Here is a 17536-nt window from a genome sequence, read left to right as displayed (position 1 = left end):
CAAGTACTTTAAAATATATAAAACGATACTGTTAAATTCATAATGTTGAATTATAACTATATATTTGAGTTATTTTTCATCATTTCTATAGGTCGCTACTGATTTTTTTTAAAGCACCGTTAACTTAAATAGAACAATGTAATTATAAATTAGCCCAAGAAAATATATTTTTAACTCAAATTTAATTTATTATTTATTAAATACATACAATAATATGAACGCTGTTTATTTTGAAAATAAAAAATGGATTGAGTTTGACACATGTTGAAGTTAAAAATAACAAAGCATTATTTAATTTAAGGGATTAGGAATTATTTCTTTGATATCTAATACATAACGCAATTGACGTTTTATAACATCTAAATTTTGTACAAATTTATTTGATAGAATTTATGCAAGTGTTCGAACTACCATAAACGATAGTGTACTGATATATTTAACATTTATTAAATTATTTATTTAAATTAGATTCTACAATTTATACTACAAATAAAACAAAGAGAAGTAAAATTTAGCATGGGTCGTTTCCACTTTGGATATAATTTCGTTTGGCAGGTACGTTTTGTATGGAATAAAAGTATAAGCATGTAATAGAATGTATACAGTAATAGAATAATCACGTATTTAAACCTTCGCAAAGATTATATAAATGTCTAAATAATATCATAATACTTAAATCATTTCTCATTTAATTGCGTTTACATATTTTTTATTGTTATTATTTTACATATTTTTACAAGACTTTCTTTTACTTTAATTATGTTCTCAATTTAACACAACAATTTCCAAAAAACAATACAAAGATTATAAAGCATATAAGAGTCAATATTAACAATTCTGAATGAAACCATTAAGACATATAGAATATATTACATTCTTTAAATTCAAAAAGAAATATTAATATTTATTACATGTTTCGGCTCTTGGATTGAGCCATTTTCAGATAATATAATGAACGCAGTGAATTGTTACAAAAGAAGAAGATCGTAAACAATTAAGAGGATCCTAAAGCAAAACTCGAACTCCGACAAAATCACCAGAGGTCACGCCGCACATCAATATGTTTTTTTATACTATCACAGCAATATCTCACGCAACCTATGATATATGCAGTCATACGTGTCAATTTATAACAAATTTGTATTAATGCGTATACTTTAATCCCGGAAAAGGATTTTCGAATCGATGAAAGAGAAAAAAAGTATTTCTTATACAAAAATTATACGTGCTTACGTGGTAAAATAGGAAGCTTTAGGATCTCCTTAAATTTTGGTGCCGCGGAAGAGCCGTCGGTTAAATATCCTCTTTGCCAATTTTCGAGAAAAAAGAGTCGACAAAGGGGTTTACCTGGTTCGATGTCCCGGCTCTCAGGAGCCGTCGACTCTTCCTGTGGCTGTGATGTAGGGGAACGAAGAGCGTCCCTTAATCTCGTTTTCCAAATAGGATATTTTCCACCTTTGGTCCTGCATTATCTCAAGGATTCTTTCCAGAAACCGTATCGTCGACCGTTGGAAAAGCCCTCGAGGAAGCTAGTTGAGAACAATCCATAGAGAAGGATCGAAAACGTCTAACTTCTCGCGAACACAAACGTGGCCTATTGCATTTTCTCTTACGCTCTTGCGTTTCTTATGACCTACCTTTGGACCTTGAGAGATTTTGGGAATGCTAATCTGACATACTACAAAGAGTGCTAAAAAACATGAAAAGACAGAAAGACTCAACTGTATATACGTTGACTAACGCGACAGACGCACAAAGAAGATGGCCGAACTTCTTTTTCCCCTAGACTCTGAATTTTTGGTTGAACGTGTGCGAACGCACGACTACAATTAATTCTCCGGACGAAACCTAAGATGTAATTGTTAATAATTAATGTTGACTCTTATATGCCCTTTATAATCTTTGTATTATTTTTTAAAATTAAGAATTCTGTATTCTTTATTATATGATTTTACAACTATTGTCATCAAATATAATGAAAAGCATACTATTTTCAGATGTACAGCACACTTTTGTCTGTCCTGATCACTTTAATACAGGTATATGATCCATAATAGACCTTCTATTCTCTCTCATGCACGACAATAATGATTTAATTATGATTTGATATCAACGTATATAGTTAAATGCAATTTTGGAAACCAAACAAAATTTTTGATTGTTATGATAAATTCAAGATTTTACAACTAGAATCTTTAGTATTATATTATATTGTAAAGGTTATATTATAATATATTGTATTATATTATAAAAATTTATTTAATACTTTTCAGATGGATTTAATAAGGTATCTGTAAACAGATGCAACATATATTATCAGAATTTTGATTAACATTAATGCGCACTCTAGCAGTTCGATAATTGTGTTGGTCGACGCACATCGTGCAAACGTTTTATATTATTTGTCGTTAGTGATGTAACCTGTAGTAAAGTAAAGTGATATATGGCTAATGAGAAAACGTCTTCTCTTCTCTGTAATGTTCAATGTAATCTTGAATAGTATAAAGAAATTATTGCAATAGGTTAATTTAAATTTATATCGCTTTGTAAGTATCTGCTCAAGCAGAACAAAAAGTCATGAATCAATATCAAAATTAACATTAAAATGACTTCAAAGTGATTATTAAAAGCCATTTTCCGATTATGATAAAAAAAATGATTAAATTGTGATTTCAAATTTAGACATCCACTATTTTGAATATTTGGCAATAAATTAAATTTATAAATTAATATCTACATAAAATTAATATCTACATTAAAATAAAAAAATGTAATATACAAATACAAAATGTAACAACACTACATGAATATAATTTACATGAATATAATAACTGAATATAATTTTGCTTAATGAAAAATACAATATTATCTGATCGGTACTCTCTTTCGATAAAACATGCAAATAATGATTGTTTGTAAGAATATGTTTATTTTGAATTACGTTTTCGCTTTAAAAATGTGTGTATTTCATTAAAATACTTGTCTGAACAGTACGCCATTATGATTTCTTCAAATTGTTGTTCAGTTTATGCATTAATGCATTTATAGTAAGAATGGATCATAAAAGTATCGGATATCAAACATATCCGGTATCCGGGCGAATATCCAAAAAGGCAATTTCTTTGAGTCAAGTATTCAACCGGATTCCGGGAAAATGTTTTCTAAAAAAAAACAAAAATGCCTATAAAGACAAAAATTATAATTTTGCAACAATGTATAAGACATTATAGCATTATGAATATACGTACTTATTTTTAGAATATTTATATAATAAAAAATCAACAATTTAATGATATCAAATTTTAACCGCATATATTCCTGACCGGATACTAATCATATCCGACTATCCGGTCGGATAGTAAAAAAAGTGCTGGATAATACTAGATATCAAACACAATACTTTTCGGATATCCGGTGCATCCCTAATTTATAGTTTATATTAATGTTTGAATAACTAATTGTGAAACTGTCAATGTGTATCATTTGGAAAAATCAACATGACCTTTATATGACTTTCAAACGACTATTCAAGATCAAACTAATGACACCATCTTATGTACATTTCGAAATACAACCATACAACTTTTATCTGGAACATTTTTTTTTACTTTGTTTTCGAGATAAAAGGGATGCATGTATGGTATCAAATATGTATATATATACATATATATATATTTATACATATACATATATATATTTATATATATTTACATATATATATATACACATATATATTATATATATATATATATATATATATACATATATATATTTGTGTGTGCGTGTGTGCGTGTGTGCGCGCGCGCGTGCGTGTGTGTGTAGTGTAAAATATAATATACCAATTGATATTTCTTTAAAATAGATGAGGAGAAAGATTTGATTTTCTGCCAAACGTCTCTGTATTCTTATAGAAAGAGAAACGATTACTTTCTTCTTATTTTACGTAGAGGCGCGAGAAAAGAAACGAAAAGGAATTATCGGCGGTGAATCTTTTCACGAATAGAAGAAAAGAAGAGTGAGTTACGTCACATCGTTATGTGACGGCTGCAATTGCTCGGAAGCATTCTATCTGCCCGCGCGTATCCATTTACATGTGACGACTTTATGTCTCTCTCTTTGTCTCTCTCTTTCTCTCTCTCTTACTTTTTTCCCTAAAAAATTAATCAAAATAAACATTCAAAATTATATATATCAAAATACATTTAATAAATTTATATTGGCTTGATTTAAAAAGATTCTTCGAATCATATTTATGATTATTTGATATACATATTAAAAATATATTATTTATAGATAATATTTTTTAAAACAAAGTTTTATATTTTGAGACGTAGATGATTTGCAATAATTACGATTTGATTAGGGATTCATTGAAAGTGTATTCAATCAATTCTTGAAAAGCAGAACGATTACTCACGTGAAGTCCGACATCACCAAAATTTTGTATGATGCAAAACATCTTTGTTTCGAGTATAAAATCAAATAATCAAAAAATGAAAATGCTATGTACTACCTATCTTTTCAAACCTCGAATTCGAAACACGAATCATAGCAAGGTGACTCCATGTATTATACACAACGTGTTGTGGAAAAATAACAAAGCCGTGTGCCAACTGAATTGCCATTGTACCGAAATGTCCAATATTTTCTTAAATTCACGCCAAATATTCTGTTTTTTTATATTTCAAATTAATTATCAATGTAACCAATAATGAACTTATCATGGCTTTTCAATGGAATACTAATCATTTATACATATATTACGCTCTTAATTCGAAAATAACAGACAAATTACACTTAACTCATAGAAAAATTCAACGCATGAAACGAGATACAAATCGGCAAATAATTTATAATTTCTATTGCTTCAATTTTTACTTCTTTCTTTGTTTCTTTATTTTCTAATGTATACTTTTGGACAAAATATTTGTTATGATTTAAATTTTTATTTTAAATAACTAATCGCGTAAAGTATTTGCTTCAATAAAGAGCTTTATAATAAATCGTTTTTCACTACAAATTAAACTTGTAGCACAAAAACCTCTTCATATTATTACACTAACGAAAAAAAAAAGTTACGGAAGAAATGAAAGAAAAATAAACAATTTAAAAAGCGTTGAATATTTTAGGTTTTTTTCGACAGTGATGTTCGGTGTAATCGCTTTTTTTTTTGTTAAAAAGTACGTTGTGACGCAAATAGTTCGTTGGAAAAAGATGTTGCGGATGTTTTTTGTGGATATTTGCGTTTCCATGATAATGTGGATTTTGACGCCGTCATATAAATCCGGTCGTTTTATGCTCTCATCTCATACCGGTGAAGATAGCACTACTCGTCTAGACGCAACAGCAGTTTGCTCTTTGCGTACTTTGCTTTATGGAAGAGAAGTAGCATAATGAAAAATTTTATTATTCGCGAGAGTAGCGACCGCGATGTTGGCGTAGATGGTCATTTGAGTACATGTGAAATTATAATTCATGAATTATAGCGAGTACGAGCCGGTGGTCGATGGAGGATAACACAATCGTGGGAAAAATACTGATACTTTTATGACTTGCCGCACTCAATGAGTTTTAATTATCGGTCGTAGTGATAAATTGACAATTTATGCAATAATTCTCGGTAATTTTCACGCGAAGGAAATTGCCTAAAACATGCAATAGCGTGAAGCTCAACGCGCTATTTCTCTACTACTAATTTTTCTAAAAATGGAAATAATACAATTTGCAGTCTATTCAATCACTGTACGCATCAGTGTTCAATAATAAATTGTTTGTGTGATTTAGAATTGTTTTTTTATTTATAATTTTATTTATAATTTTAAGCCATTCCATTTTATCATAATCTTAAGGTAATCTGTAAATAAATAATGTTAATTAAAAGCAAGATTTAAATTTTCATTTTATGACTGACCATAGTATAAATAAATTTTGTTGAAAGGAAAGAAATGTCAAAAATATATTATATTTTTTAACTAAATTTTGCTTTCGAAGTTTGAGTTATAGAGATATGTAATACAGATATCGAATCGAATTTTTTTTTGAACATGTGTATCGTGTTTCATCTGTGTAATTGAACCTTTAACTGAATGTAGCATTATGAAGCAGTGTGCAATTTATGCTCAATGCACGAATCCTTTATCCATAATATTCACTTGTATACTTCGTATTAAAATCACGTACGTTTGACATGCTGCAATAACAAATCTAGTAACGAAACCTGATATGTTGTGCTATTGAATATTGATGGGCAGCTTTTCGCGGGCAGTAAATACAAATATCTTTTTTTCAGAAAATATATCATTACTATGTTTTCATTTGATCTTTATGAAGCGATTATCAATGCATTCGATTCAATATTTGACTCTTATACACTTTCATGTGAGATATAATATAAAGTTCCATATTTCAATTGCGTCACACGTGGTATTTGTGATCAAATAAACACTGCGCGAAAATAATAAGAAATTATTAAATAAAGTTTTTTGATATGGTTTTACTTTGTTTGGGTTCTAATTCCATGTCAACGTTGCAATGTCTCTTCCGCAAACACGCCTACACATACATATACTTACTTTGGATATGAATCTCCATTTGACAATTCAGCAACAAGCCGAAACTGGGGAATATTAATTGGCAACAATTAGCAAGTTGTTTCGTCTGTGTAACGCGGTAAGCCCCACTGTCGATTGTGTCAGATGAATTCACTGATTAGGATAAGCAACCAATTGATTATAACGAGAATTTGCTCGTTAGCAATGATTTTTGACTGCAGATTAATTACTTACGCAACATAGCCCGAAATGATAATTTTGTGTTCCGCAATGCACGTAGTGTAAATTCATCATTTTAGTAGAATTGAGTAGTAACTAGTTAAAATGTTAAAAGATAAAAAAGAAAGTTAAAAATTTAATAACTTTTAATTTAATGTAATTAATTTTAAATGCATTAATTTTTAACTCAATTTAGTTACTTTTAAACTTTAATTTATTAATTTTTTTAATTAAAACTTTTTTATCTCTTTTACTGCCAATATTTTTTTCTATAAGATCTTATATTAGAGAATTAATTTAGAAAAAGCTCAATGATTTTGTAATTAGAGATCCTAATAAGAGTCACGCCATAATAGCCAATTTTGATTGGCTTATTAGGTTTTATCAATTTCCGCTTATATTTGAATCACACTAATTTTAGGTGTTACAAATATTATACAATATTTCAACAATATATGAAATGATTCTTAGATGAAGAATTATTGTAAAACAATGCTCCCTTTTCTAAATTTTTACATATATTTTTTGTAACAAATATTTAGTCGATGTAATCGTAAACATATGTAAGCAATGTGAACGTTTCAGAAGAGATTAGGTTAAAGAAAAAGAAATAGCTAATTTATATACCCTTCTCTCTCGCAGGATTTTGACAAAAAATTAGCCTTATTAGTTTAATTTTTATTATAAATAACTTAAATATGAATAAAAAATTAAGCTTATCTATATACAATAATCTATATTGTAATTGTTATTTAGAATAATCTCATTTGAAAAAAAATTAGGATATTCTGATTTTAAAAATATTTTTTTTCAAAATTAACTTTTTTCTTAACTCAAATTAATTCAATCTTAACTTAACTTTTATTAAGTTAATTTTTTGTTCCTTCGAACTTTTAATTCAATTTTATTAATTTTATAGGCATTAACTTTAACTTAATTTAGATTTAAATAAAACATTAACTTATCCAATTCTGCATTTTAGTGTGGTTATAATTAAATTTAAAAAAAATTAAATAATTTAATTTATTTGCTAATTGTTTATTTTTGTACATATAACTCTTCACGCTTATTACATTTATTAGATCCCATCACCTCTAATGTCTACATTTTGGCATTGAATATTGGTTGTTGGTGGTCGATGACAGTCCAGCGTTAAACTGTAAATTAGAATAAAAACAACTATATCAATATCAAAAATCGGAGATATTATATCACATACATATAGGACTGAAAAAATTACACATTCTTTAAATATAAAAATAAAAATAAATGTAAAAAATTTATAAGTTTTTGTGATTTTTTTTTTAATAAAGGGAAGTGTTATGAAGTACAATACAAAGTAAAATGTTGTAGAGTGTACATTTTGAAGATTTTAATAATTGTTTGAGAGATAAATAAAACAAAAATTACTTTATAAACCTTTGTGTTTTTTTTTTAAATAAAGGGAAGTGTTATGAAGTATATATATATATATATGTATTTTTACGAGGATTTTAATAATTCAAAGGCTAAATAATAGAAGTCATATTGATATTTTCATTACTATTTTCGTTATTTTATTCAGTTTACAACGTTAACAAGAACATTGTGATTCAGTAATTACTGGTAACAATTACGTTAATTGCAGTAGCGATGAGATTTATGATCTATAATTTACACTAATAACTGTATCACATTACTGAGGTAAACCGCTCTTACAAAAATATGTTTTATCGTATATAATATATTTATTTTTAGTTTCGTTTAAATACTGAAATTATGTTATTGTCGGTTTTTAATTGCAATAAATCTAGTTGGTCTCTCACTTCTAATTAATGTATGATGCGGGATATAGATACATTACATAATGCGACGTGATAATTTCGTTAATTCGATTATGTTGCATTGCTTATTAATTTAGGAAATTAACTACCTATAAAAAAAACCGACATAAATAACAAATGAAATACCGTTTCTGTAAATATCTAGGAATGTTGTATGTTCTTCTTTAATTTATTTTTTAATATTCATGTTTTTAATTTATCTCACAAAGTCTTTTTCACATTAATCTAAATCACGTTATATATTAAACTAATTTAAATCTATTAGGTAAGATAGTGGTAATATATTCGCAATTGGTTGAATGTCTATAAAGTTAGGTATTCGTGATCGTGGTAGTCTGATCACACAAACTAACGCTCGTTCTCATTCTTAATTGTACAATAGATATCTGGATGACCGCACAGATATAAGACTCATTGGATCGCATAAAATCACTCCTCGGCATCAAGAGACATTAATTCACCGACGATCGATAAACGGTCTATCGTTACGAACTATTGCTACAATACTGATGTCGCAACGAAGCGATTGCTTCATCTCAAAGGAAACTATCGGCATCATTAACGCTTTACGTTTCAGACATCTCGTCAATCGCTTCTACAAAGGAACATTCCTATACTTGCAAAAGTGCAGTATCGCTTCTAAACTTGATGGAAAGTGCTAAATTTGTATACAGCAAAGTAGAATACTTCTTGAAATAAAAGTATTTACAATTTCTTCTCGAAAAATTTTTGCTAAATATTTTTTCCTATATTTCTAGTTCGTTTGTAAAACATTAAGTTAATTATATTTATTATGCACGTAATAATACTAAATTTATATACTATAAAATACGTTATATATATATATTTTGTCATATATGTATATATTATACAATATATTCCATTATAATGTATAATATATAATAAAAATAACCTTATCATACTTACACACGTTTCGAAATTCTTACATTTCTTACACTTCTTATGGTTTATTAAATTACTAGATGCTTTTTTAAACAACCTCAGAATATTTTTCTGAACATTTCTATTATCAGAGAATATTCTCAAAATGTATATGTTTGTATTCATTATTAAATTACTTTTAAATATTTAATATTTATTTAATTTTTAGCTAAAAACACCATTAAAACAAAAATCGTTTAATAAAAAATATTCTCACGATATGATTATTCAAAATATTATTAGAATATTCTCGAGCTATTCTCTCTGTCTCTCTTTGCAATGAAATTATTTTGGAAATATTTTCTATGAAAATAAAAATATATTTTTTCTATGAAAATATTTCCAAAAATATCTCCAAAATATTATATCATATTCAATATTTTAATATAAGGTATCATCTTCTAACATTTTTGAAAGCTGGAATACAATTTCAAAATACTCTGAAAAACATCGTTTTCTTTCAAAAATATTTTCCATTAATAGACTATTCGCCATTGATAGACTCATTCGCTTTCATAGACATAAGTGTTGTCCAATTCTGCATCCGTGTGAATTTCACCATTACCAGAATAAGATACTTTGCTGTATTTGTGGACGGATTTTCGTTTACGGATGTACCAGGTGAACACAAAGTAAATAATAATAGCAATCATTAAGCCCAAATTGACCAAAAATGCCACAGTTAATCTGTGGAACCACACTGTGGATTGCATTTTCCAAGAAATGCTATTCAGCACGCATAATGATCTTCCGTTGTTCCACGTAAACATCGAATCCGCGTGACAGGCGATGCAGTCCGCGTCACTAGGTCCTTTGCAGGATAGGCACGAGTAATGGCATATGGTGCAGAAAGCACCGGAATCGTCGTCACCTTGTATTTCGTAAGTTCCAGGTGGACACTGTTCCAAGCAGTTGCCATTGTTGTGATTCCAACCCGGTTTGCACACTGAAAAATTAGATACACTATTGACGTTCTTCATTTTCGTTTAATTGAAGTTGTAATGTGAACTTGTAGTGTGTTGTTGCTATCGCTGTTGCTTATTGCAGTGTGACGTATTGTTACAGCTGATTGACATGTGATGTGACGAATGTTGCAAAAAATAATTCATGTTGATTAAATTTAGATAATTTTAAATTTTTCTCATAAAAAATAGATTAATAGAAATAATGATAATTAAATATAACAATAAAATTATTTAAACAAATAATAAAAATAATATTATTTAAATAAATTTGTCTGTAATGCCATTCAATCGTTTGGACGGTTAATCATACAACATATAGTTAGGTTTATTTGTAATATTCAATATGAATTATTTAAAAAATAAATGTTTATATAATGAAACATATTAAGATTAAGTAAACAACTATTATAATTATTTCATTAATATTATATATAGTTTAGGCTTTGGCGAACATTGAAATTCTCGACATTAAAATCTTGTAAAACTAATATTTAAATTTTATTGCAAATCTTTATAACTAGTTTTGGATATTGAACTTATAAATAATAGATATTAAATTATAAATTCAATATATGTTATTGTAATATAAATTCTAAATATAAAATGCCCAAACAACACAAGTCTAAAATTATATAATAACATAAGACATCTTTAAGTCATTTTTTAGACGCAAAAAACTTATGATTTGATTTTAAACACTTTGTTGCATAGGTGAAGAAAACTACGTTTTATAAAAATCGATTCGATAGCTATGTTTAAACTTTACATAGAATTGATTTTACGAATAATACTTTCTATGTATGTGCATGTGAAACATTTAATATAAATTTATCAATTAGCCTTCAGATATTTGGATAATTGATTAATTAAATATATTAGAAATACATGTTCATTGATAGGCATAAATTCGATTATTTGAAATAATCGATGTGTGCTATCGATTCGCCCAGGCCTAAAATTATATATCCGTAATTCTTAAAAATACGTATTAACTAAAAAGTATATAACTAAAAAATAATATTAATCCGTTCATACTAAAAGAAAATTTAAAAAATGATCTTCGAAATTCATACATATATATTATATAAATACATGCACAAAATGATAAAGCCCGTAACATTACTCTCAAAATCTTGCGAAGCATGCGAAGCATGCGAAAGCATATATATGCCATGCTACAATATATTCCATTTATAAATTTTACAAAAATAAATAATATTTATTGGAACACAGTACTTAAAATAGTAACAAATAAAATGCACATATATTATAAATATTATTTTACTGCACTTGCATTATGTATTGCATTCATACTTCATATATGTATTGCATTTAAACTTCATAACATATAGACATGACAAGTTTGTGGAGTTTACAAGATTTGTTATCTACAAATAAAGTACATTAGTTTAATCTTCATTCATGCATTATGTACACCTTCATAACGAAATAAATTACTTTACATACTAATTTCTACAAAATAAAATACAAGATGAATGATAATTGACATTACGTGTCAATGTTATTATATGTATACTATATGTATACTACATATTTACATTAAAGTTTCTTTTTACAATGGCATCTTTAACATAATATTGTTGTTTTTTTATATATACAGTTTGTATAATAAAAAATAAAGTAAATGTATAAAAAAGGAGAACCGTGACATTTTTTTTCATATTATATAAATCTCTCTTTTATATATTAATAAAGATAAAAAGATATAAAATATAGAAAAATATATTGTATTTCCGTTCAGAAACATAATATATCATACAATGTAAAAAATAAACAGCGACGTATGTAAATTTTAACATTTAATACATACTTATAATTTCTTTATTAACGATTGAATCATACTCCATTACATTTATAAAATGAAAATGAAATGTATAAAAATATTCTGACACTATTAATATTATTGTTAATATTTAGTACATAATATTATTATACTATAACATATAACATTATTTTGGTAGATTAATAATATAATTGTTTATTATTTGACGATAATGATTGTATAGTACTAATTAATACTAATTATAGTATAATATTGATTTTTATAGCAAATTAATAAATGTGAAAATTTTTTACGAAATTTAAGAACGTAAGCAAAGGAAATATGTGCATAGACAAAAGCAGTTGGTACAGAAATGAGAAAATAGAAGCTATTTCTCGTCAAAGTACGTGAAACCTAAGGGATTTATTTCTCAGAAGCCTTAAAATGAATTCTGAATTATACACTTCTCTTAATAACTAAGGCAACAATCATAAAGCTCTATTAATTAAATTTATATTAAGTATCTTGTTATGATATATTATTTATCAAGATTGTAAATCATTAATCACTTATATATATGATATGAAAAATATGAAAACTGCACAAAAATACGAAATATTCTTAAAAAGTAATGTAATTACAAATCCAATATTCTTTTTTTTCTCTCTCGTAGAAGAATCAATTACATTTTTATTATTAACAACTGGCTTTCTCTAATTAACTCTTGAATTTTTTGCAAAGTAAAAACTCATTAAAAATTTTAATAACCTATTATTAAATTTTAATAACCTATTATTAAATTTTAATAATTCGAGTTATTAGAATTTCTTTAGCTACTAACATTAATAATTTATTAATAACGCATGGTATTAAAAGCTTAATTAAAACAAGAAATTATATACATAAGAAAAAATCGAAACATGTAAATCTTTTTTGGAAGACCTTATAAAAAGCAAGATATAAAATTAGACTATAATGGGAAATGAATTTCGATCCTTAGGCAACCAAGTACTTTTGAGAGTAATAAATCGCGCAATAGAGGATTAAAATAGGATATTATATAGAAAGAAGAAAGAAGTAAGACTCACCCTGCTGGTGAAGCGATCAGGGATAAGGCTGTTTTTTTTTGTATTTATGTGCGGTTGTGGAGATGTGGATGTGGTTGGTGATGGTGATGATTGGTAGTTGGTGGCTGGTCTGAGAAAGTCCGCGTCCGGCACTCGTCCCCATGGAGAGTCCAAGTACCTAAATACGTTTTCTGAACCTGCTATAGGATAAAGGGATAAAAGGCAACGTTCGCGTGACAACTTCGAAACGGTTTATATCTCACAAATAGTTTGATCTATATACGTGTAATGCTCGCCGAAAAAAACCTTCCTCGTTTTTCAGATTATATTATTCATATAGGATATTTGAAAAGCAGGAATTTTAAGAAATAATTTGGGGAACACTTTATTCACGTATCGGCACGTAACTTTATCTGTGATTTGAAATGATGGAATTAGAAAGAAAAGAGATAATATATTCATTGTATTCTGTTTCGAATTAATAAAATTAAAGATAAAATTAATAACATTAATTTAATAGCTGTAAGTTCTCAGATTGGAATTGATATCAAGAAAATATAATTCTATTTTACTGACAAAATGGGAGTTGTAAAAGCAAATTCACGCGTTTCCTATACAATTCTAATAAAATTATTAATTGAAATATAGTTATTATAATAATAATGCGTAAGAAAGTAAGAATATTGAAATGGATAGTAGATCTTTGAATTATCTTCCAATGGCTCAATTAAATTGACTGATAAGTTCTTGTTAATGTACTGGACATCAGGACGATCTGGGATGTGTTCGCACTGATTAATCAAATCCCTAAAAGTTATTGCCGCACGATGGATTAATCGTTCCTGTCCTAGAAGATCGCGATAAAGGATAATTGTACCAGGTCCACATTGCCACAAGCTCACACGGTTCTCTAACGTGTCGTCTTCCAACGCTCTCCACGTCCGTTTCGATCAAGATAGAATGAATAGATGGTTCAATAAGGGAAGGATAAAAAGCGCACCATTAATTAAATTGCAAGATAGAATCATGTTTTCGAAAAATAATAGTTTTCAATAAAAATTATATGACTTACATATCGTGAATAAAAAAGTAACGTAAAATCTTTTTTGAAATGTAAAGAAGAGTAATATCATTTTAATTTATTTGTTATATCTTTTCAACGTATAAAGTATTAGAATACAATATACAGTTCAACGGATTGGAAAAAGTGTGTCATGGTAAGAAAACTTCAGTGAATCACCTTAATATTATCAATTTTGAAGAGAGAAAAGACTAGAGAGCTCCTATATATTTTATTTCTCCATCATGTAAATATATTTGAACTGGAAACAGGAGTAAATTAGAAGACGCACTGAAATTGCCGATAAAATAAACTTCAAACACATTGCACAAATGCATGCATATAAGCGATAACGACGTTTCAAATGAAATGTCGTGTCATGCTGTTTCAAAAGCCATTTATTTTGACTAAACTTACTAAAAAGTAAGTTAGAAGTTCAGTATTTAGTATTCAATGTGCATCAATATGCAGAATTTCGTGCAGAATTATTAATATTGCTGTATGGTATATTATCAATATTTTTCAAATCTATATGTGTGTTTCATACATAATTAAAATATTTATAATCTAATTAAAAGATCTCACATTGATATAATGTTAGACTGTTTACTGAATTATTGAATTATTCATGAGAACACATGAGAAGCACTTTCATACATAAAAAAATTAAATTTTATTCTGATATTCACTTCTTTGTTTATTTCTTTTGACGTCTATCATTCTCTCATTTCTTCAAGTTTTTGCGTTGTCTTAATACCTTCTTTCTTATAAAAGAATATGCCAATTACAGATTAGAGTTGCATGCACATCGAAAGGTATGATTAAGGTTAATGTACATTCAAAGGAAATCATTGGTTATGCATTGTTATCTTTGATAAATTGAATATTCGTCTGAATATATTTTGTAATCAAACAATGCTCAATTACTTGACCTTAATGAGAAATAAAATGTCTTTATAACCAGTAACTTTAACGCAGTTTGTCCTTTATAAACGCAATTTACAACATTTAATAACTTTAATTAAAATACTTATTAAGTTTCTAATTTCACGTCTTTGAAAAAACCTTCATCAAAGAAATATTAATAATCTACGATACAGAAAGTTCTTGTATCGATAACATAAGTGCATCGTGTTTGATTATAAATTCTGCTTATATAATAATTCAAAGTAGTGTTAAAATAATTTTTTTATAATATTTTTAATAGCTTGCAGTAATATGATATTCTGTAGTAGCAATGTTAAAATCAAAAACAGTCAATAATATACGAATTGTATTAGGTGTTGGAATTAATTCGTAGCGTTTTACAAGTGATGGGAAGTACTTTCATTAATGTATTTTTTAATGCTCATGTGAAATAAATAACATTCTTTCATTAAAAAACGCTACGAATTAATTCCAACACCTAATAAGAAAAATGACACAAAAAAACCACAGAAAATATTAATATTTTAAAATGTGTGATGATTAAAAAAAAACAATTCATTTCATTCAGTATTATCTCAATGTTCTCAAAATTCATATAGATATCTGTAATTATTCAAAATTACATAAATTTACAGGAGTTATGAGAATTATTAACACAAAAAGATTTAATCGAATAGTAAAATCATTACGAGAAAATTATGGCAATCCATACAGACGAATTTATCATATGGCTTTATTTACGAATTAAGGCATGCTTTAATTGGCACATACCTGCATACGTCCTCGCACGCGCATATAATCAGGATTAGAACATCAAGCAGTGTTAGAAAAGCGTTAATTGGCTCGCGAGTTGCAGATTAGTAAACTGATGGCGAACAATAGGATTGGAGTATGAATCATATTAAAAAAGAAAAGGATAAGCGGATAAAGGAGTCGAATCACATTCATATTAAATAGTTGCATTGAGCATAAATAAATTGTCATTTAATTTGTCAATTAAATATCATAATTTAATATCATGATTAAATATCATGCATTTAGCAGATTAATCCCTCGGCGATTGTAATTCTAAATTATTATTGTACTCAATTTTCATATTTACTGTTGAGCGTTTAAATTTCTAATACGAATACGATCGACCCTTCGATCCGACTAAACCGCCTTACAAAATCATCGGATTAATCCGCGGATTAATAATGTCCAAATAATTATGCAGGAGATTCTCCTCTTTTAATTCGTTCATGATATACAAATTCCAATGTCGCATATAATGACTCGTAGTAGTTCTGCCATTGCTTATACAATATATTATGTATATGTGTACATAAATGTGTGTAGCAGACACTCGCGCCCCGCACGACTCGCGCCTCTTCCCGCGTCCTTTCCTTGCAGATTTCGCTGTCGGAAATTGACCGGACTCGACGGAATCTACAACGATATCTTTCAATGGCGAATCGTAGCAAAGAGAGAAGTAAAGTCAAGGAGGAAAGGAACGGAAGGGACGAGCGCGCGAGCGTGCAACGTGGGCGCGAATTGCGCGAACCGCACCTCACGATCTTCTCACCTTCTTGGAAACGTTATAACTTAAGATATGTCGCCTCTCCAAGCAAGATACATTTTACAATACATACAAACATTTACAATAGATACATTAACAATATGGCAGACAATCGCGGCGGGACAGCATCCGGCTCGGCTATGTATTTTAGATCCGAGTAAACAGATCTTGGAATAATAATGTAAATGATTATTATAGTGCTGTTGGATATATATATATCTACAAAATGATTATACGCATTCTTTATTGTGTATTGCACAGTAATTCTTCATGTACAAATATTAAAGCTAGATGAGTATTGAAAAAAGATGATATCCTATAAAACTTTGAATAAGTTGCAGGTGCAATTCTTTTGGAGAAAGCGTTTTGCTTCACCATTTGTGCAATTTGTTCGTAAATACATCATTTTCGTTTATGAATTAATATACTTTCGTACAAAACTGTTTAAGTACAAAACTATAATATAGTGAGGACGTCTATATTTTTGTAAGACTTATGTAAGAGACAAATTATATCTTTGTTTGAAAATATAAATAAATATTGTAAAATAGTATTGAAAGTGCTATAAAAAAAGAGAAATTATAAAAAACCGAATAATTATTCTTTTAGAGAACAGATTCGGTGAACATAATTTTATGTAA

At 27.8% G+C, this 17536-nt stretch overlaps 2 protein-coding genes and 1 long non-coding RNA gene across 34 annotated transcripts in view; 2 read left to right on the top strand and 1 right to left on the bottom strand.

Annotated features, from left to right (window-relative positions):
- The window catches only part of LOC105146636 (uncharacterized), a 512872-nt gene that overhangs the window by 476112 nt on the left and 19224 nt on the right, over positions 1 to 17536 (top strand). The gene's annotated exons all lie outside the window — the stretch shown is intronic.
- On the top strand, positions 214 to 2459 carry LOC147907537 (uncharacterized). The gene is made up of 3 exons (XR_015547217.1): positions 214 to 555; positions 1998 to 2039; positions 2274 to 2459. It is a non-coding gene; the product is annotated as an uncharacterized LOC147907537 (long non-coding RNA).
- The window catches only part of LOC105149511 (furin-like protease 1), a 255160-nt gene continuing 245411 nt past the window's right edge, over positions 7788 to 17536 (bottom strand). For 2 of the 5 annotated variants that reach the window (XM_011061965.2, XM_011061963.2), the window contains one exon: positions 8304 to 10481. In XM_011061965.2, coding sequence (XP_011060267.1) covers positions 10039 to 10481 — 443 coding nt within the window. In that variant the 3' untranslated portion in view covers positions 8304 to 10038. Of the gene's footprint in view, positions 7928 to 8303; positions 10482 to 13371; positions 13551 to 17536 lie in introns of those variants that run through there. The other 3 variants (XM_087412780.1, XM_087412781.1, XM_087412782.1) reach the window with 3 other exon arrangements.

Source organism: Acromyrmex echinatior, chromosome 13, assembly GCF_024713525.1.
Source record: "Acromyrmex echinatior isolate Ae372 chromosome 13, ASM2471352v2, whole genome shotgun sequence".
NCBI lineage: Eukaryota > Metazoa > Arthropoda > Insecta > Hymenoptera > Formicidae > Acromyrmex > Acromyrmex echinatior.
Note: the sequence above shows the minus strand (reverse complement) of the source record. Positions and strands in the feature narration are given on the sequence as shown.